The following is a 23348-nucleotide window of genomic DNA, read 5'->3' as shown; positions in this document are numbered from 1 at the left end:
ACTGTAATACTTTGTAGTATTCAGTAATACACTGTAGTACCTTGTAGTATTCAGTAATACACTGTAGTACTTAGTAATATACTGTAATATTGTGTAGTATACAGTAATACACTGTAATATCTTGTAGTATTTAGTAATACACTGTAATATCTTGTAGTATTTAGTAATACACTGTAATACTTTGTAGTATTCGGTAATATACTGTAATACCTTGTAGTATTCGGTAATACACTGTAATACCTTGTAGTATTCAGTAATACACTGTAATACCTTGTAGTATTCGGTAATACACTGTAATACCTTGTAGTACACTGTAATACCTTGTAATATTCGGTAGTATACTGTAATACTTTGTAGTATTCAGTAATACACTGTAATACCTTGTAGTATTCAGTAATACACTGTAATACCTTGTAGTATTCGGTAATACACTGTAATACCTTGTAGTACACTGTAATACCTTGTAATATTCGGTAGTATACTGTAATACCTTGTAGTATTTAGTAATACACTGTAATACCTTGTAGTGTTCAGTAATACGCTGTAATACTTTGTAGTATTCAGTAATACACTGTAATACCTTGTAGTATTCAGTAATACACTGTAATACCTTGTAGTATTCGGTAATATACTGTAATGCCTTGTAGTATTCAGTAATATACTGTAATACTTTGTAGTATTCGGTAATATACTGTAATACCTTGTAGTATTCGGTAATACACTGTAATACCTTGTAGTATTCAGTAATACACTGTAGTACTTAGTAATATACTGTAATATTGTGTAGTATACAGTAATACACTGTAATATCTTGTAGTATTTAGTAATACACTGTAATACTTTGTAGTATTCGGTAATATACTGTAATACCTTGTAGTATTCGGTAATACACTGTAATACCTTGTAGTATTCAGTAATACACTGTAATACCTTGTAGTATTCGGTAATACACTGTAATACTTTGTAGTATTCAGTAATACACTGTAGTACTTAGTAATATACTGTAATATTTTGTAGTATTCAGTAATACACTGTAATACCTTGTAGTATTCGGTAATACACTGTAGTACTTGTAACATCTAACTGTAATATTTTGTAGTATTTGGTAATACACTGTAATACTTAGTAATATACTGTAATACATGTAATAGATCTTTGACGGTTGCGCAAAGCATTCTGGGTATTTTTTCTTCCCAGCGTGGGCTGGTTCACATATCACATGGAACGTTGGCTGCAGATACAGATGTAGATACGGATACAGATAATCTTTTCTGGGAATGAAAGTTTACAAAAATTGAACTGAATAAATACAAGGAAGTATTAACAAACTATCACAACCAGCAGGGGACCTCTCAAAACAGCCCGAAGGCCAGTTAAAAGATGCGAGTAGGACCCTATGCAAAAAAATTTGTACAAACTTCAATACTGCAAGAGCTCTGATTGCTCATGAGCAAAAAGTAAAAGTAAAAGCCACTGCTGAATATACAATTTGCTTCTGCGTAACATGCGAAAAGCCTTTTGAATCAGACGATGCGCTGACTTGGAATGTTTGGAAGGGTAAGTCGGTTTAAAATAAATGAAACAAATACCCTTATTTGGTTGGTTCGTTTCTTATGTAATTTCGAATGTTTTTTTTCCTTCGAAATTCGAACTGTATATTCTAATTTAAGTAGTTGTGGAAGGAAATTTGTCATTGATATTCTATCATGTGCAAAATTTGATTATTGCTTTAAGACGAGAATAGAATCCAGGTAATAAAATAGCTACTGACTGGTTTTGATCCTGCCCTGTAAAATACAAAGCCATTTGTCAGACCTTGGAGCATGTGCAATAACTTTGACCTCCAGGAGGAGAAAATCCCTCTGACAACTACAACAAAAAAGTTAAAAAAATGTTCCTTTAAAACAAAACTTTGGCTGCGAGAAAGAGTAAAGCTAAGTCTGTAACCTTAAATTTTGATAAAGCTGGATTTAAAAGCAATCCAGTACAATTCCCTAGAGACAAAATTAGGGGCCTTCAAAAAAACTTTTGGTTCCCGTTAGCGGGATATCGCCGCTAAGATTTGGACCCCCTCCTCCCTCTTTTAGCAGATTTCTGTCCGTGAAATACATACATTTGGATAAATCTTAGAAGGCTCAGGGGCGTGTTTTGTAGATAAAAGTTATCGGAATTGATGACATGAGACATTATGCTCGCGAACGAAGAATTTTCAGGCCACAAACAAATTTTTGAAATTTCTCAATCGTTCGCGGATTCTTTTTTCAAACTTGAACCCCCCTCCCTCCCTTAGCGCCAATATCCCGCTAACAGGGCCCCCAAAAATTTTTGAAGGCCCCTTAGGGCTCAATTAGGAAACTCTGATTGTATTTCGGCCACAAGAACACAAATATTGCCCTCAACTGTTACTGACACAACTTCAGCTGCCATTCTCCTTTCGGTTTTGCTGTAATGGCAATGTTGATGCTTTGCGCACTTTTTTCCCTTTATTCCGCCTACCCATCCTGTGCCCAAAAGGTACGTGGAAATAATTAAGAAGTGCTAGTATGTTAACTTTGACCTGCTTCTTCTCCTATGCTTAATGCTCTTTTAGCCTTGCGTATTTCGATGGATGATATAGGTGAGTATGACCTGAATGTAAAAACAGTGGCAGTGGTCACAATGTCTCCCTTATAAGAATGACCACAAATAAGTCACACATAAGGGTTAAGTCCTGGTGTGTTGTCTTTTTTCTGCATCTTTGCAAGGAAATGATTACATACAACACTTTGTAACTTAGTTTGCCAATCAATATAAGTTTTTTTGCTGTCTACGCATTTGACCAACTCCATTGCTTGCACATGGCTAGTGATCCAGCACGTTGGTTAATGCATAGATGACCTTTTACAGTACATGCATAGTGCCTCATTGCTTCCTTCAACATCATCCTCGCAATCCCTCTTCATCTCGCGTCCAGGACCATGACCTGTTTTTTTTTGTTTCGAGAAAGGGCATTTTGCGTTCACCTCTCCAAATCGGTTGAACAAAGGTTTGTAAATTAGTTGAAGTGGGATGTAATAACTAAAACAGGTAACTACCAGTCTCCACAGAACCAGCAGTCCCTGTAGAACGACCAGAAAACCAACAGCGAACCAGCAGTATCATCACAGAACCACCAATGAATAAATAGTTCCAATATTAAACTTCCACGCCAAAGTGAGCGCAACGAAGCTAATTAAATACATAAGAGTCGAAGACCCTACTTTCCACTGGCTATTTCGTGTCCCTCGTACACAAACTAACGGTCCTCGTGCAGGTGAATTTTAAAAATGACTCTCAAAGTGTTATAAACTTCATTCTACGTAAAAAAAATAATCACAATACAAAAAGTCGATCTTTTGTTATTCATTTCATAAAAATTCACGATTTGAATCAGCAAGAAAAGTGTTGTTTTGCTGGAGGTAACATATGTATTTTAGACGCTCGTTAAAAAAAGATGGTCGTCGTATTACCGAGTTCTATGTTCTAGCTATTGTTGTTATCATGGTAATCATTAGCATTCCTGATTGAAATTACCGAAAAAGATTGAAATGTTGGTTTGTTATTTATTGCGTTGAAGAGTAAATTGCAAGGAAACAGAATGAGTCTTGATTTTTTAATCCCAGAACGGTATAATTTGGATAATATTTCACTAATATAGTGTATACTGTGAATAGATCTGTATTCTTTATTATTGCATAAAGCCATACATCTAAACCTAAAAGATATAATGAACATAATGACAATCTTGCCACTACATTCTCTCTCAATAAAACAAAATCATAAAGTATGTTCAAGAAAAGAAACTGCAAGACGCAGGAACACAATGTAAGAATGCTTTTAAAGTGTCATTTGGCATACTGTTATATTTGTTTTAATTAACCAAAACTTAACGGTATTTCAACTGTTCTCTACCGGATAGTATACGTAGCAGGTTTTCAGCTGAAGCAGTGCCTTTCGTAAGACAGTCAGCAATCTGATCACTTGATTTCGTAAGAATGAGTTCCCCCATTTCTCCTTTTTCGACCATCTCACGAAGTGCACGAATATCAATATACAATCGTTTATCTTCTATGACGTTGGTATTTTTGACTGCTTCCGCAAGTGATTTATTTTCTGATTTACAGATAATTGGTATATCAACTGAAAAAATCTCTTTAATTAGGGATCTGATCAACATAGCATGTTCCGCACCTTCTAAGAGAGCCATGGTTTCCGCACCCATGGCGCTTTTAACAGCCCATTTTAACTTGTGAGATTTCCAAATAATTGGCGGAATTTTGCTTTCACCATGCAGTAGCAGAACAAATCCACCTTGTGAGCCGCCATTAATTAAATTTCCATGTGATGCATCACTGAAAAGTATGAGCGATGATGCTTTAACATCTCCAGTGTTTGAAATAACAATCTTTACTTCAGTTTGCTGCAGATGTTTCAGCTGCTTGTTAGCTCTACGAGCATCAGCAACTGTTCCATATCTTATGCGAGTGCTTAAATCACAGGCAACGTAAGCAGCATCAGGTCTAGTTTGTTTTGCTGCCCATTGAATTTGACGTGCTTCATATCTTGTAAGTGGAATTGTAGACGTACTATTGGTCAAATTAATTGGTGAAATGTTACTAATGTAATTATGCTGATGAATAATTACTGCACCACACTCTTGTTCAATTTCTAATCCCAAAAAGTTAAACGACTTTGAATTCTCTTTACTAAGTGAGAATGTCTTACGTAAATGTGCAATGATAGTGTCATGAAACAAATCACTTCCAACGAAGAAGCAATCGTCAACATGACAGCAAATTACACCTTTGAGAGTTTCTTTTCTCCAGAAAAATAATGCATTGTCATAAATGCTTCTTGTAGCTCCAACTTTATCGAATTCGTTAGATAATGTCTCATACCAAGCGCGTGAAGCGTCGCACAAGCCATAAACAGGTGTTTTTAGTTTCCACAACTTGTCTGTGTTAGCTTCTGGTGGTGGAAGAAGATGTACGACTCTATCAATCTTGGCACCTTGAAGAAACCCAGCTTTAATATCAAGACTGTAAAATTTTCCATCCATGGGTTGCACCAATATTACACACAAGACGAAAGTTCTCCTTGTTTACAGTTGGCGAGTCTGTTCGTATACCAATAGTGTCCTCCTCAAAACCTTGTGCCACTAATCGTGCTTTAATTTCTGTTTTCCCATCATGACTTTTCTCAGATATCGCCCAGTGGGTTGTGGTTATGTCTTGCCCTTTGTCTTCAACTTCATCATAAACATTGTAATCACGCCATTTAGTTAATTCTTTTTGTTGAGCTTCACTAACATCACATGACGTTTCTACATTATATACTGACTCTGTGTTTACCTTTTCCCAATCCAAAATGTTTTCAAAGTCAATTGATTTCATGGCTTTGGTTTTAACATCTTTGACATTCAACCAATTCTTATATGCTCCAACTCCAGATTTTCCTACTTTACCAGCACGACTAACAACCATAAATTCAGCAAGTTTATTAGTATCAGGATCAATAAACCTAACCCTGTCAATGACTGTTCATTGCGAGGTGTGTTATAAACTTCTTGCTCAATGCTTGATTGATGTGTTGTTTCAACCTGAGCATGGGAAATAGCAGGGATCTCATTTGTATTTACGGCATGATCACTAGGAATGTCATCAAGTACAACTTCTGACGATGTGTTGATATCAAAATCGTTTACGCTTTCAAGCAACCCATTCGCTACGCTGTTTGAAATCTCATCAAAGCAATCTTCTTCTTTGGTTGTAGTTTTCTTCACTTGAGGGTTTCCACTTGTGCTTTCCTGACAACTACGGTGTCCCTTCACTGATTGCAAGTGACACTCGAACGTAAGTTCCTCCATGTTTAACAAGGACCTGTTTTCCATCAATGCCAAGGACTACACCAGGTCCTCTCCACTCTTTCTCTCCACGTCGCTTATAGTATACCAATTCACCATTATAAAAATCTGCTGGTAGATGTCCGTGTTTGATGACTGAGTGCTGTTTTAAGATTCACTTTCAATGAATGCTTTGCGAGCAACATGCAGGGCATTCAGATGATTCGCAATTAATTGACTGGGTGTAACTGTTCGAAGAACAGGAGGCTTGGCTGTAAGCACAGATGGGAGATTTGGATTGCGTCCAAATACAAGCTGATTGAGACTGAATCCACGGTTATTATGCAACGCATTCTTGGCACAATTGGCCCATGTAAGTGCATTTTCAACAGAACAACTAGTGTTGTCAACAATTTTCATAATCATATTTTCCAGGATGAAATTATGATGCTCACATACACCATTTGACCATGGAGCTTCTGCTGCTGTTGTACACACTCTGTGTTTAACAGTTCTGCTACATCTCTTAAAGGGGAACTCCAGTAAAAATCACTTTTTTCTTTTTTGCTATATACGTGCTCAGAAAGTAGTTACACATCTTTCGTAGCGATCAAGTTTCTATTCTTTGTTTTTCAAAAAAGAAGCTTTTTTTATGGAAGGACATGCCAAATATTTTCAGGGGGTAAATGTACTCATTTTCTTCAATCTTTGTAATGTTTAAGGCTGCATGTGATGCTGATAATGCAGTTTCTAAAACAACTTTGTCAAAACAACTACTTATAAGTCAGTAGCTTCTGCAACGCATTTATGACCTACCATAATCATAAGAATGATTTTTATTTGTACAATATTAATACTCATGTTTTACCAACTTATCACGACCCGAACATTATTCGATCTTTCTATCACGAATTTGAATGGTCCTCCATCATGGTGAAAATTTCAACGTTACATAAAATTTGTTTGCATTTGTGTGCAAAAAAGCACGTGCGGATGAAAAATATTGCTGAATTGTGAAATAAAAATAAATTGGCTTGTAAAGTAAGAAAGTTTTTTTACTGAAACAAATGATAAAGTTTTTGTGATGAAAAGAATGTTAAAAAAAAGCCAATTAAATATATTTTCTATTTCTTTAAAAAATATTTTACTCAGAACGTTGTTTTGAGTTAGTAGAAGACACCTCGTCACTTTGCATCATTATTAATTTCTCCCTTGTGAGACACAAGAGGTTCGAAGTCGTGTGGCTGTAGCTTTGTAAAGTCTTTTTCATGAAGAGATTATCCTATTCTATGTTTATCCTAATTATCCTATTCTATGTTTTCTAAGTTAAAATCTTCGTCATTACTACAAGACGTTTTATCAACGAACAATGTAAACACTAAGTAAACAAACTTTTAGAAGGTGTGCTGCTGAGCTCACGGACTGTCTGCACGATGTGACGTATGTGTATTTATTCGGACCTAGTCCTCTCAACTTTACGCAACCTTGCAAATTTATTTAAAATTGAAGATGTTTACAGACCCCATTAAGGTATAAATAAAGATTTTTAACGATTGTAAAAGGTTTATTCTGACATATTTATGTATTGTCTTCTTAAAATAACATTTTTTTCAAATATTTTTTTTCACTGGAGTGCCCCTTTAAGAGCTCATTGTTGAACTCCCCTCCGTTGTCTGAAAAAATCGAGTTTGGTGTGCCAAAAATAGCAACCCAGTGCTTGAGAATTGTGTCTACGATAATTTCCTTATTCTTGGATTTGATAATTGTTGATGCACTGTATCTACAGAACACATCAATCATATGAAGTATGGTTAACTTTTTATGATTAACTGTCAAGAATTTTAGGTCCATGGCAAGGCATTCATTGACATCTGAGGCCATTGGTAGTGAGACAATTGGCCCTTGATCGAGCCTTCATATATATCTACTGCATGTGTCACAAGAGTTTGTAACATTGTCAATTTGCTGAAATAACTCTTTATCTTCAACATTTTCATCTTGGAGAAGAGTTTTCAGTTTGCTGCTGTCTATGGGATGTCCAAACTGTTTGTGAAGCTTTGTAGCTATTTTGCATTTTTCTTCAGGTGATTTTACAGTGAAATCGTTGACTGTGAATATAACTCTGGTGGCATTTACACCAGGAGATGTTTTGTTAACAGCAACTTGCTTAGGTGTAAGAGGTATACAGTAATGGCCATTTGACGTGTGTTGTAAAGGAATGTCTCTTCCAAACATAGTGACTTTATCATTAACAAAATCAAGTTGGCTATTAGCTGCTTTCGGACTCTTTTTTGATAACAATAATGGTAATTCACAATCGACAACATCAGTAAGAATATGGGCTTGCATTCCAGCCATATTAACAGGGATGTTAACTTTTTTAACTGAGGGGAAGCTTCCACCTGGCCCAAATTTAAAGGACTTGTTACTCTTACTTTCAGCTAAAGCTGTCCCTTCTGGCATAATGTCTATGTAACAGTCAAGCCAATTTTTACCACAAACTGTCGATGAACATCCTGAGTTTAGTAAAGCACAATTCAAAGACTCAGACACAACTTGCTCCATAAAGCATTGTTCCACACCCTTTGCGAAAAACTGCACATGTACTTTATCCTGCCCTTTGCTTCCTTTATTCTTATCAGGACAGTCATTCATGAAATGCATTATAGATTTGCAATGGTGACATTGCAATGGATGTCCATCAGGACCATTAGGGTTGTACTGGCTTCTTTTAGCACTGAAATATTTACCACCTCTGCCACGTCCACGAGTGTTCCAATTGTTAAAACGTCGTCTGTCAAACTTTTGACCATATAATACTTCTTGCTCAACACCAATATCATTACTGTCTCTACTACTTTCACTTTAAGCACATTGATCATAAATGGCTTTTATCTGTTTTTTCATAGAGTCGTATGTGAGGGAAGGAACCGTAGCACGTGTTAGTTCACGTGTAGCTTTCGGTACATGTGCATTTTTTAGTAGTTGATATGCAAGAACTGCAGTTGGTAACTCAATTTTAAAACTCTTAAGTTTTTGATTCAACTGTTCAAATTCATTTACATATTCACCAATCGACATTGTCTTGGAACGGTGAAAGGTCTCAAATTTTTCATAAGCATTGAACATTGCTTGATCTTCAGTAATGCCATATAGTTCTTTTATTTTATTAACAAGTTTATTTAAACCATCTTCTTCATTCAATTCTTCTTTCGTTAAGGCTGACGTACTTCTGAATTTAAACTCAAATAAACAACTGGTCCTTGTTTCTTCTTTGGAAGTTCTGTAACTACTTCCCATAAAATCCCCATCTTCAGAAAATTGGGGCAATCCATACTTTTGTGCCATCATGATTGTTCCAGTTGCCATCTTCTTAACTAGCCTCTGCTACCAGAATGTGAATAGATCTTTATTCTTAATTATGGCATAAAGCCGTACATATAAACCTAAAAGATATAATGAACATAATGACATATACTACTAATTTATTCTCAATATTCCCGGAAATAAGGGGCGGGATAGTAAATTCTACCGAAATTTTGCAGTTTTTTTTTTTTTTTTTTTTTATAAGGCATGGAGCATTTACAGCGATCGCTATTCTGATGATTCCGTCAACTATTGTTTTTTCTCATCAACATTTTCTGGTGGTTCTCAACCAAGACTACTCGTTCTGTCATAGTACTGCCGGTTCGCTGCTGGTTCTCTGGTTGTTCTACGGAGATTGGTGGTTCGCTGCTTGTTCTGTGGTGGTTCTGCGGAGACTAGTCGTTACCTGTTTTAGTTATTACGGAAGTGGGAGCATTGTCCATATTTTTACAACATTTGTATCTGAGGAATAAAAAAAGGGCATGGCATGATTTACATAACTTAGGCATAGCCAAGGATCATTGGACCTTGTTTAATGAAATAGGTATTCAAAAGTATAGATTTCATTGCAATTACAGTGGGACCACTTATCACAATAATTGCTTAAAATTGCATGTCTGTTGTTTTTAACTGGTTTTCCACACACACTTCAGGGAAACTGTATCATTTACACTTTAAACAGAAAAAGTAACAAATAATAAATCGACAAAAAATCGAAAGTAAAAGCGATCACAGAAAATGAGAAAAAAAGAGAAGATAAAAAACATCTACTTACAAGAATTACTCCTGGCACCATTTTAAACTGGAGTTATTATGATAGCAGAGAAGCAGTGATGGGGCCGTTAAGATTGTACCCTTGGAACATCTCATTTAACTGGGATTTATTAAAGATCAAAACTAAAGAGGCGTCTAGGGCCTCAATCTTGACAGTCCCACCAGTGAATCAGAACTAGAGATAAGACTGTCACTGTATAACATATGCACATTGTACCAGGAATTCCATGAAAAAAACAACACGAATGAACCTATATTTATTAATTTGCGCATGCAATTTTTTATTTTTTATTATTCACTTATGGAGTGGTTTAAAAGTGTTAATATATTAACGAAACACATTGCTTTGTCGTTAGAAGTAACCTATAGCAAATATATACTGCAGGAATACATGACAAAGGGAGGGCTGTTGTATTCACTGCGATCATCTACTATTTTGTTTGCTATGTCCATCCGCCCCTCCACATGGCCGCAGACTATATTTTTACGGCAAGTGATATTTTCTCCGTAACGATTGTGTTTTTTACTAAAAGACATTTTTTTTAAACTTCAGTTCCATTTCGATCTTTTGCTCCATACAATTCTTTTTTTGTACGCAGCGTGTCCATAGATGTTTTAAAAAAGATGATATTTCCAATTACTTTTAATTTTTTTTTATAATTTTTTAGAATATGTGCATATAATGTTTACAAAATCAAGATTTTTAATTTTAAAAATGTTACCACAAGATTTTTAGTTGTGTAAATTCTCAGTGATCTGCTGTTATAAGACCAAAAAGTAACTTTTTGAGGAAAATTATGATTATTGGTATAATTTTCATATAAAAATTGATTCTTCCAGGATACAATTTCTGGCAACAATAAATTTTTAACTGTTAAACGTCATAATACGTAATAAAGCCATGCTATTAATAGTATACATTAACTCTGGAAATTTGCTATTAAAAAGTTTAAATTGATATGTTTTTTTCGGTTATCTGTTGAATAATAATTTTATAAAAAAATTAAAATATTTTTTTGAGAAAAACGTTAGTTTTTAAAATCTGATGTGGTGAAAAGTAGGCCAGAGTTGATTTTTTATATAAACAGAATACTTTTTTTAAATATATTTTCTATCAACATAAAAGGTAGCTAATTCCATACTGAATACATGTTCCAAAAGAGCTAGTGCATTTGCATTTATTGTTGAAAAAAGAGGCAGTGTATGGCATCTTTTCAAAGATATCTGAGTTAAGCATATAATTAACTTTTTGTAGCCTGAGCTAGATTGAATTTTGTTAACGAATTATTTTAATCTTATTTTTTAAAGCAAGAAGAATAGTGTTGTGTGCTCACTTAGTAGTAAGAATGCTTTGTCTTAAAAAGTTGTTTTTTACATTTATGATACATTTATCTTTGATGTTAACATGCTTTATTAAATAAAATACCAGTTATGCCAATTGAAATACAATTGCTCAGAAGATATTTTTTGTCTTGTATGAAAGAAATTTGTGAATACTTTAAGGCAAGAAATTCTATTGTTTTTTGCTCACGTGATCAGTATTGAGAAATCTTTAATGTTAGATGTGGTCATGCTGGCTTTATGTTTATTGGTTGATTTTAATTCGGTTTTGCACTGGAAAATTATTAAATAAGAAACTCAATTTTATTATCTCGAAGAAAACTTAGTTAACTAGGCTAGAAATGTCTGAAATCTGGACAATCCTTGTTAAGTTGAGACAGTGTAGAGATATTGCTAACTTGATACCATAATTATTCAAATAAGTAGTCAAATTTTTATTCAGTATATTGACTTTCAGGAGGGTCACATTATATGTACAGGTAATATTGCCAGTTGAAATACCCCTCTCTCTTCAGTGAGCTAATTTCCTACCTTTTTTTATTATTGACTTGTGTTGAAAAATTGAACAAGCAACACCAAATTTCGAAAAATTTTATGACCCATTTCAATTTATTACCACCCCTCATATTAATAATTAATAGCTTTTTCTGCTATGGAACTTATTATGCCAATAATTCAAACAAGCTTCACAGAGTAATTTATTTATTTATCATAAAGATTTACACTTTAGTAATAAGTTACTGCTATAATTGCGTGTTCTGATAAAGAAACCGACAAAGACATACGTATATATAACAAAAAATATACATTGTGACTGAAACAAATAACATAGAAAAACAAAAAATTGAATAACACTTTAGTCTGTAAACTAAACTCATTTCTCCCTTTTTGATATTTTTCAATAAGAGAAGCGTACAAAAAAATTATAGGGCAATAGCGAAAGCAGGGAAGAAAGACAGGTATTCTTTCTAATACCACTCTTGAAAGACTCAAAGATAGGAGTGTTTAAGTAGACGAATCAAGGGTCAAACATACACCGAGAAACAAAATTATAAAAATATCAAAATAATAAAAATTATTTGCAATTAAAATGACTCATGACTCTATTCCTAAAATCTGCGACTGAACCTGTTACCGTATCTCTATGGGCAGTGTATTGAAAATTTTTACATCCGTTATAGAAAAGAAGCCAGATTATTTTGCGAGCTTAAGTTTCACTTTAGGAATAAATAACACTATAGAGTTTTGACAAGTATTTTGACAATGGATTATAACTCTCTAGATCTTTACAAATATTACAACCTAAACATTTCTTTACAAATCCAAAAACATAGTTCAAGTCCAAATCCAGTAAGGTATTTCCAAAATCAAAAATTTCTCTCTAAAGTAAAGTATAATCCAAGTTTAAAATCCAATGCCAATATGTTTATAATGCACAAAGTAGCTACTCAATTTTAAATATCTAAATATAAAATGAAGTTACCTTAACCAAGCATTAATTACAAGCTCGTGAGCTTGTATTAAAACGCAAATGTGTCCTACAAGAATGGAAATTTTTGCCTCTCTGAGCACCGATACGGGAGTAGTCGTGTGTTCGAATCTCATCTTGGTAACTATTTTTACTTTTTTTTTTTTTTTTATTATCTCGCCCGCGAGGACGTGTTTACAGACTGACCTAACGAAAATTGAAATTTCGAGAAATTTTCTATCAATATTATTGCCTATCCGAATAGCAAAATATGTCGTGTCTAACTTCAGCTTTTTATACACTTTTTTGGCGAGGTTGTTTGCGTATATCATACGTCTTGTTACTAATTACAGCCTTATAGCTAGCTACAGTACAGTGTCCTAAAAGCATTTTTGGGAGACCTCTAGCTAGCTAGCTAGTTTAAAGGCTTTTAGGATATTGCCTTTATTGTACAAAAAGAAATTAAAAGTACAAATAAGTGCCTAATAAAAGTTTTTTTCAAAATATATATCATAAAATTAGTATCACAAAGATAAAAACAGATATCAAAAATCAAAACTGTCCTGCCGCCAGCAGTTTCACAAGGCAAATGACTGAATAAACGTGAAGTCCAAAGTTCAACTTGCACCACCGAGTTCCGCAAATTCATAATGGCGCATAATCTCCGAAATGGTCTATTCAGAGCTATACGCTATCTTGTGAACTGCCTTGGTCAATTAGTGTTACTAAAAAACCTTTTAGAAATAACTCAACAAATTTTCCTGTTTTGCAAAAAAAATGCTACAGTACTATTTCTTTTTAGGAGTCGAAATACACGCAATATTAGCTAAATCAAATTCTATTTACCCTATTATTAACTAATAGCTATTTTCAACCGGTTATGAGAAAGTCGTAGCGTTCAATGGCTAGAGAGCTTTAAGAACGGGCCTTGTACAGCGCAATATAACTTAACTTCGTAGCAACCATATCGTCGTTATAAATGTAGACAATTAACATTGCCGGTAAAACGTGAAAGATGCAGTCATAACTCAATTTTATATAGCTAGTTACATTATATTAATAACTATGTTTCTCCGAATAGTTTATTTATTTATTTATTCATTTTTTATTCATTCATTTATTTATAATGAATATTTATACAGTATAAAACATCGTCTGCTATTGAAATGTGTCCTATAAATATTAGCAATATTAGTTTTTCTAACAGCTACGAACAAAAAAAGTCCATATACTTTTTTATCATTGTTGTCATGAGGTTTTAGTTTTAAAAATATTAAAAGTTCAAAATCAAATTACACTGCTTCCTATAAACAGCAAAAAAAACATGACACACAATTATTTTTCTAAAATATCGTTTTTATTTGTGTATGGATAGTTATCCAAATCCACTGTTTGTTTTAATATCTCTCCTTTGATAAATGTATGTATAGGTGTCCCACATTCCAGCAAACTTACTGTGTTAAGATAAAAAATAAAGTATTCCATGAATTGAGCTGTTAGAACATCTAATTTATTATTTTGTACAAGCGTATTTGCGACTTTTTTCCAAAATCTCCTTTTTAGTGGTGTATGGATGGGCATCAAACATCACTCCTTGTTTAGTGTCTAGCATAAAGTTTTCTACCAGGTTGGCGTGCTGAATATTTTAATTCGCGAGAAGGGTAAATTAAAAAAATGCGTTTTTTAAATGATGCATGTATATCGATAAAATCTCTATTTTTATAAGGTATGGATGGATCTCTCATTTTCTTGGTTGTTTACTGAGGAGAACTAATGTTGTATACACAGGTCTGCTACGACATGCTGTATGTTTTTTCCGCCTGAAGGAAGGTTTTGCAAAATATCCTTTTAATATTGTATGGTGGTATGAATCAGTCTCCCCCGTTCCTGCTTCTTACTGAGTGGGATAAAGTCTTCCTGTGAATTCACATGTTAGGACATCTGATATTATCTAAATCTCCTTTTTAGTAGTGTATGGATGGATATCTAACTTTTTATTCAGCGTGAAAAGCAACTTCCAAAATTCTCATTTTAAATGATGTATGGATGGGTCTCACACTCTCGTGCCTGTTTTCTGAGTGAAATAAAGTCTCGAATTGGCCGACCAAGAGATTTAATACTTCACCTTTCGCGATGTCGTTTTTATCAGATCTCTTTGTTAGGTTGTATTGCAGGATCTTTTGCTCCCTTGCCTGTTTACAGAGTAGAAGAAAGGTTTTTTTATTTGCTTACTAGAACATTTCATTTGGTGCGAGAGAGCTTTAACAAAATCTTTGATGTATGCACATGCAATGATATACGCACGCGTGTGCTACTCGCCCTTTCGATTTTTGAATAGAAAAAAGTGATCGTTTAACGTTTTTTTATTCTGTTCTTTTTTTATATTGCGTAAGGTTATTCCCCAAAATACTTTTTTAATGATGAATTGATAGGTTTCGCTACTTGTCTAATTGTTTTTTAATCAGAATAAGCTTTTCCTTGTTTAGCTTCACAATACATTCAATATCGTATTTATTGCGGGAATAGTTTCCTAAATTTTGTTTTTAGTATTGTATGTGTAGGTATGGATGGGCCTGGCTACTTGCCTAAATATTTACCCTAATAGGACATCTTCCCCTATTACTTAATTCAGTTCGCTTGCTTGTGTATTGACTAGAATGAAGTTTCCCCTTGCTTTTTTGTACAGCATGCGTTTTCGAACAAGCTCGTTAAAATTTAGAACAGTTGTACACGTTTCATGTGATCAAAATCGACCTTAAATGTTAATTCAAGATATTTAGTAGGCCTAAAATTTTAAATTTTGTTCAAGGATGAATTTCACGTTGCAAAATATTAAATGCGTACGATCATGGATGGAGGCGTTGTTTTATAAATGGCAAGCATATGCTATAACCCATTGGGTAATTCATTACTCTGCAAGTAATAAAAGAGAAACAGTTACATTAATACATGTAGTCATGCTGTCGAGCATGGTGATACATACTAACTTTTTGTTGCCCTTCCCTGACCTCTTCCCAGACCTCTTCCCAGGTTAACTTGTATTATGTTTCATAAGTACAACGTCGTCCCGGGTCTAGGTTGTATTTAAATTAACGTGAATTTTTTAAAAAATTTGCCTAAAAAGCAAAAATAGCCGAATACCAGTTGGCTGCAACAAAAGTTTTCAAATAGCTGGCTACACCCTTTACTTTAATAAAAACTTTGGCGAAGTCTAAAGTTTGTTAATTCAAGGAGACAACAGTTTCAATAAACCTGTAATACTTAGCTAGGGTTTTTAACTCACAATTAATTTTGTAACAACAAGCTTTATGATGTGTTTTTATTTGAAGTGACATTGAATTTTGTGAATTCCAAGCAAATGTCTATTGTTGTAAAACCATGAAAGTTATTGGTTCGAATCCAATCCATCTTTGAAGGTGGTAGTTCAAATGGAAGAACAACATGGTGTGCAGTAATTAGTTTCATACTGCAACAAACAATAATCCAAATCAATTCAAAATTTAAAATTCATACAGTTATACCCTTTTTCCGTCTCTTTGTGTGCAAAATTGCGGTGAACAGAATAAGCTCCATTAATCTACAAAAAAATCGAAGGTTCAATTCGATATCGGGGTATTTTAATTATTTTTAATTGCCATTACTAATAAGAACCGCCGTACGCTTTGTTACGCAATCTTTTGTAACCACATCATCAAGTTCTATCCATGCCAGTACCGATAAGTAACGATATGGATGAAATTCTTATTTATCTTTTGCAGCTTTTTTAAAATGGAAACAAATCAGAAATTTAAGCTCTTCGAATTTTCTATCGTGATTAATCAAAAGTTAATGGTTCGACAACGAAGATTTGAACAGTCAGATTTAAATAGTAAAGTTGTTGGGTTGGGTTTTGGCAAGGTTTAAAATGTCCTCGTTATGACTTTTTTGACTTCTAAGGGCTTTGTTTTTACAACATCCTCACTATAAAAAACGGACAATATATCGATAATGTAGAATGGATATTATGTCCATATGCACTGGAATGAACGGGCTTCTAAATATTGATATATTGACCATATGTATAAAAAATGGATATAATGATGATTTTTTCAGGAGATCCAAGAATCCATATAATGTAGAGACCTGGTGACCATGTCAGGGCGGAGCGCATCGCTTCTGCGTCTATCCGCTGCACTGCAGGGCGCTCCGCGGTTTACGGACTACTGCATCCTTGTTCCCCACCCTCTACCCTGTTTTCAGACAAGGAAATATAACACTAAGATTTATTTATTTACGCCATCATCGGTATCTACAAACTTGAGAAGCCGTCACTTACACTAGACAGCAGAGGCTGTAGCCAGGATACCCAGCTCAACCTTCCACAACATTTCATATTATAATTTATGGCTGGCCTAGTTATTTAAGCTTTCTTTTATAGAGAAAGAAAAAATGATTATAAGGGTGGTTTGAAGGGACAACGCTGGGTCTCCTGGCCAAATTTATGGCTAGACAGACTGAAAGCCTTTGGAGATGGCCAGCCAGTTAGGCGTGTACAAGAGTTATCTCACCTTCTTTTTTGCCTCCAGCGGTGAGTTAAGGGGCCATTAATTCATACTGTATATTTTACCGTGGTCACTCACAAACAGAGTTGTTTGCCATGGTATAGACAACCGCACCAAACTAAATTGCTTAAAAAGGATAACTATCATAACACAGGAACTCACAGTAGAGTACTAAACACAAAGTAAAAGGCTAAGAGTATAAAATATCAATTGTTTAATAACAATCTATGAAGTTTTCTATAATGGAGGATCATTTGAGACTTAATTAATCAGCATCAGATAGTTTGTTGGGAAAGGTTGCTGAATATTGTTTCATTATTTAAAAAAATGAACGCCGAGCGAATGTAGATTGAAGGTGGTTGTATATCTAGGTAGCTTGTGAGTGAAGTGCAGAAAAATTATATTTCGAGCTAAAAATGATTCCTTCCTGACCAATATAGTGAATTTCAAAAGGAATAATTGAAACAAGAACGTGTTGAAATTTCAATAAACACATTGAAAATGTGTATGTACTTTTCATGAAACAATCGCATAATGGTGCCATGGCGAAAATTTATCTCACGAAATTTATTTTCACTTTTCGAAATTCTTCTTCAATTCAATTCAATCTTGCAAAGTTTCTATGATTAAAGTAGGTAAGATATATTCGATCATCTGAATATATCTTCTCTCTGAAAAAGATCTAGCAAAATGGGAAAGTTGCTCCGTGAAAAATTTAAAAATAACAACAGCTAGCGAAAAGGACAACGACACCTTATTTCATGGGCAGAAGCAATGCATATAAGGACAAACAAGAAACAAAGAAGGCAGATAATAAAAGGAGAATTGAATTACATAGTATGTAAATCTGTGGAGACTCTGATAAAAATTATAAATGTTGAAAATTATATTGTATGGTAGTAAAACTTGAGAGCCAATACTGTTTATGTATAAAATAGAAGTAGAGGGTTTAAATTTTACAACGAATGCTTGATGCTGAAATATTTTACTCAATGTGTTTTTATTTCTAAATATATACAGTATTAGGATATGGTTATTAGAATTAGGGAACATACTATATTTTTATCTCAAAATATACAGATTTTTTTGGCTTGATATTCAAAAACATTTTGTCTGTTGTTTTGAATTTTGGATAGTGAAACAAACTCCAATACATTTTTGTTGATGCATGTTGTGTCATCATACTTTATTTTTTACTTTTTCATATTTGAAGGAACACATTCAATTAGCATTGGATTTATTGGCTACAATGCCGCCATCACAAAACAGTTCTCAACTATGGGTAGACTTCATGAAGTGTCATCCCAATGGATGGAAAATACCGGAATTGATGGTAAGTAGAATTGTTGTTACATTTCTTGACACTTCGTATATCACGATTTTACATTTATTGTGAAAACATTCGGATAGAGGTACTGTAGGGCTCAAAAAATAGTGGCAACAACGAAAATATTGTTACACAAAAATATCTCCCAATATATACTACATCGTATTTTTTAAAGGATTGTCGATGAAATTTAAAAGAGTGGTTCTGATTGAATTAGAGCTGTTGAAAAGATGTGAAGAAGAAGTCGGCATACTCAAAAAAGAAATGTCTAGCTACTTGCTTCCTTTTTGCTGCTTGAAGAAACTCTTTACGTTAAGATTTCAATCAAGAACTACGATATTTTCGATTCTCACTTTTACCACACGCTTGTCCTATTCGTACGGAGATTAGAAGACAATGTGAAAGTGCGCGAAAAAACTATAAAAACCCAATTAAAATTAATGTGACGTGACGGGTCTCCATCTCCGAGACGGATCTTCATCGTTTATGTTCAAAACAGTTTTCTTCTTCTCCTCCTCACTCACTCCACGCAGCATGTTCTATTGTTTGTAATCAATTTATATTATCAACTTGTGTCAAGTCATTAAAATATGTTTCTGAACTATAAAGGGAATAAAGAAATTGAGTTTGTTCCAAAGTCTTTTAGCCCGCATTCATTTCATTCTACTTCAATCAAAACTATTAGCTGTATACTATTTCAACTATTTGTAGAGTATATTTTTTTAACAAGTACTTATTTGCTTCTTATAATAATACAAGATGTATAGTATACATAAAACTAGCTCACCTCATACGTGGCACTGTATTATATATATTCATTTGTGGAATTAAAATGGAAATCAATCACAATGGGCTATCAAACAGAAAGTGAATGTTTCAAAATATCATTCCGGGCATGCTATGTAATATATTAAAAAGGATGGCCACAAGCTTGATCATATTTTTTTTGAAGTAATCACATAAAAAACTTTCTATATTAACAAAAAGCAATATATAAAGAAGTAGTAATCTTCTTGTGAAACATTCTGTGATGCCACAGATGCTAATGGTTTTGACTTTCGTAGTGCATGAGCATATTTTTTGAAAAAAATAATTATTTGAGGAAACTACAAAGAAAAATTGAGTTACTGTCAGTACATTTATATACATTATGAGAACCATCATAAAACCATTCAATAAACCTGAAAGTATAATTCATAACTTCAGTCTATGAAATACACAAACACATTTCATCAAGAAACTACAACTACAAACTACAATCGTTCAATATATATTAACAATTGTTTCACAAAAAAAACGGATTCTTCTATATTCGAAAGCATAACAGATTAATCCTTAACGAAGACGACGTGATACACGTTTGCCTAAAGTTCATTCCAGTATATGTTAACAAGTTTTAATGTTGTGAAACAAAAAAAGGTTTCGTTCAACCAAGAGATAATCGCTATGTACAAAAGTATTCAGGCCTCAATTCATCGAAACAAGACAAGTAGAGTTCGTATATGTGATAATACATTAGACACAATTCATTTCCGGCCAAAATTAAGCGAAACGAGAGAAATCTGCAGGGCTTAACTGATAATGCCATAGACAAGTGCCGACTTCGGTGTTATGAAAGGCCCAATTCACCAAAACAACGGAACCTGCTATGTATGGATTGCTTCTAGAAACAGGACCATTTTCCTATATTTTTTTTCAACGACCTAGCTCACCGAAACAATCAAATCTATTATGTACGGATTCCTTTTAAAAACAGGATCCTTTTTCTGAATGTTTACCAATGGCTCAATTTACCGAAATAACCGAATCTGTGATGTATGAATTGCTTCTAGAAACAGAAGCTTTTTCGTGAATGCTTAACAATGGGCCAATCCACCGAAACAACTGAATATGTGATGTATGGATTGCTTCTAGAAACAGGAGCTCTTTCCTGAATGATTATCAAAGGTCTAATTTGCGGAAATAACTGTATCTCTTACTTATCAGAGGCTCGATTTACCAACATAACCGAATGTGTTATGTATGGATTGCTTTTAAAATCGGGAATTCTCACCTGAATATTTTGTGAAGGCAATTTTGCAAATGTTAGCCAACTTTATGTGTATGGATTGCTCCTGACTTGCCAATTCTTTCCTAACTTTTTTGTTAAAGCCTTACAGATGTAAATTTCTTCCGCCCTTAAAGGAAATAAAAATCTGATATTAAAGTACCACATCAAATGCGGTTGATTAACAATTAATATTAAAAATCAAATAGAAGAATAATTTTAACAAAAGAGCTTTGGCTCTTTTGGGATAAGGCAGTTTAGAAGGGGATTAAACACAAGACGACGATAAACATTTGCGTAGATATTTACGCTCCATCTTATAATACAACCACTATGTATATAACACCAAATGTCAATAAGAAAACAAATTAATCAAGTTCAGAGAGCACAGAAAACGAATACAAAAAGTTGTATCCACAAGGTTCCAGCCCTGCTCAGTTTTATGGTACCGCCAAGGTTCACAAGATACCACCTAATTCTACAGTAGCTGACGATTTACCATCACGACCCATCATATCGAATATCGGATCTGCTACTTACAACACATCAAACTACCTTGCGAAATCTTTAACACCGCTGACAAAGTCAACATATACTACTGAAAGCTCTTTAGATTTTATATTATCATTGAAAGGAGAAAAGATACCTCATAATTACAAACTAGTACCTTTTGACGTCACTAGTTTATTCACCAACGTTCCGTTGGAACAAAAGATAGACATAATATTGCAAAAGATATATGCTGAAAAAGTTATAGAAACAAAAATTAAGCGAGAGGAAATGAAACATCTATTAATCTCATGTACAAAACATGTACATTTCAGTTTTAACAACCAACTTATATTCAGGTAGATGGTGTAGCAATGGGCTCGCCTCTAGGACCAGTCCTAGCATATCTTCATGGTTGAGTTAGAGAATGAAATAGTCCCAAAATTAGAAAATTCAGTAAAATTTTGGAAGAAATATGTAGATGACACTGTTAATGAAAACCAGATAAACAATGTGCTGATCACACTTAATAGTTACCATTCGAATATCCAGTGAACATATGAAGTTAAAAACGATAACTACATAGCCTTTCTTGATGTAAAAACACATCTATTTATCGAAAAGACACGAACACTGACATATAAATGCACTAGAATTCATCTGCATCACGCCCATGGAAAGTTGAAACGGTTAAATGGTTGGTGTTGAGAGTGTTTAATATATGCTCTTAATCACAAGATCTGAAATACGAACTAAATCACTTAAAAAATGTGTTTATAAAAAACTTATCCCGAAGCAGTTGTATCTAATGTAATTAATAACACACAGCGAAATTTCAACATTCAAAATGCCGACACTGTTTCTGAAGAAGACACCAATGAATCTCCAATAACACCTTTCATGGTTTTTATTCTGTCAAGTCTGGCTACGGAAAATAAATAAGGTTAATTTCGTTTAAGAAAAACGAATTAGAAAATAATGGTAACTGCTTAGTAAAGCGTCTAACACTTTTAAACAGTTTCTATCAGCCAATGTCAAGCCACGCATTGCTGATCAATGTAAAATGTTATGTTTGCTATTTTCTGTGAAATAGAACCAAGGATGAACACAACATGGTGTTGTGTACAAATATACTTGTCCGGTGGAATAGTGCGATGCTACATACATTGGTGAAACAGCCAGGAGGCTTAATGAAAGATAGACCACCAAAAACGCGATAAGAACTCTCACATCCTAAAACATTCAGTCATTGAGAATTACCAACTTGGTGAACAAAAGAACTTCAGTATTTTGATAGATAATGTTCACCACTTTAAAAAGAAAAAAATAGCTGAGGCCATGTATATTTGTGATAACAGTCCCACGCTTAATGTACAGGGATTATCTGTTCCATTAAAATTGTTTTAAGATAAATATTATTTATAGTCAAGGGGAGGAGTGAATTTGTGCACCGCGCGGTGGACGTTACCCTCACCAACGGTATATAGTTTATATACCTTTGGGTATGCCGTTATGTGTTATATGTTTCGTTAAGTATTGTTTTATACGTCCTCTGTGTATTGCGTAGTTGTTGAAAATTATATTTAAAAAACTTTTGAGATAATTGTAACAATTTACGTTGATAATTGTCTTGTAGTAACAAGACGAAATATCCGTTAAAATAAAATAAAAAATGTCATCATCAATCAAACTTCTCGTATTTATTTTTATTGTGAAGTTATATACCGAATTAATATATAAGACTAATTAAGCAAGAACATATTTGTTAATATCGATCTGCTTGTGCTAAGGCACTTGCCATTGTATAACTGGATGTCAGTTGAGCTTGCTGCAATTTTTGGTTATATAAATTGGCAAAACAGTAACAGCTAGTGGATTTCAATAATCAGTTTCTTCACTAAAAAACAATTAATCTTTAAGAATCTTGCTATTAGATCACAGAAATGTTACACAAAAAAACTTTGGAAATGAATACAATTAATTTGGAAACTATGAATTTTAGGAAAAGTAATAGCAAACAGAGAAATATATCACCTAGCAGTCATAATATGTATTGTAAAGAAACAAATAACAACAACATGATCAACACTAACATTTTATTCCAATACATAGAAAAAGAGTTTGGCAGTACTTTT

The 23348-nt window shown here is 33.8% G+C and overlaps 1 protein-coding gene across 1 annotated transcript; it reads left to right on the top strand.

Moving 5' to 3' along the window:
• The first annotated feature begins 1219 nt into the window (after positions 1-1219).
• Positions 1220-23259, top strand: LOC130645938 (uncharacterized). The gene is made up of 4 exons (XM_057452065.1): positions 1220-1226; positions 1315-1557; positions 18564-18683; positions 18853-23259. Exons 1-4 carry the CDS (start codon positions 1220-1222, stop codon positions 19065-19067), a joined length of 585 nt encoding a protein of 194 aa, XP_057308048.1. The 3' UTR covers positions 19068-23259.
• The last annotated feature ends 89 nt before the right edge of the window (positions 23260-23348 follow it).

This window comes from Hydractinia symbiolongicarpus, chromosome 5 (assembly GCF_029227915.1).
Source record: "Hydractinia symbiolongicarpus strain clone_291-10 chromosome 5, HSymV2.1, whole genome shotgun sequence".
Lineage (NCBI taxonomy): Eukaryota > Metazoa > Cnidaria > Hydrozoa > Anthoathecata > Hydractiniidae > Hydractinia > Hydractinia symbiolongicarpus.
The sequence above is the reverse complement of the archived record's forward strand: the minus strand, read 5'-3'. Positions and strand labels throughout refer to the sequence as shown.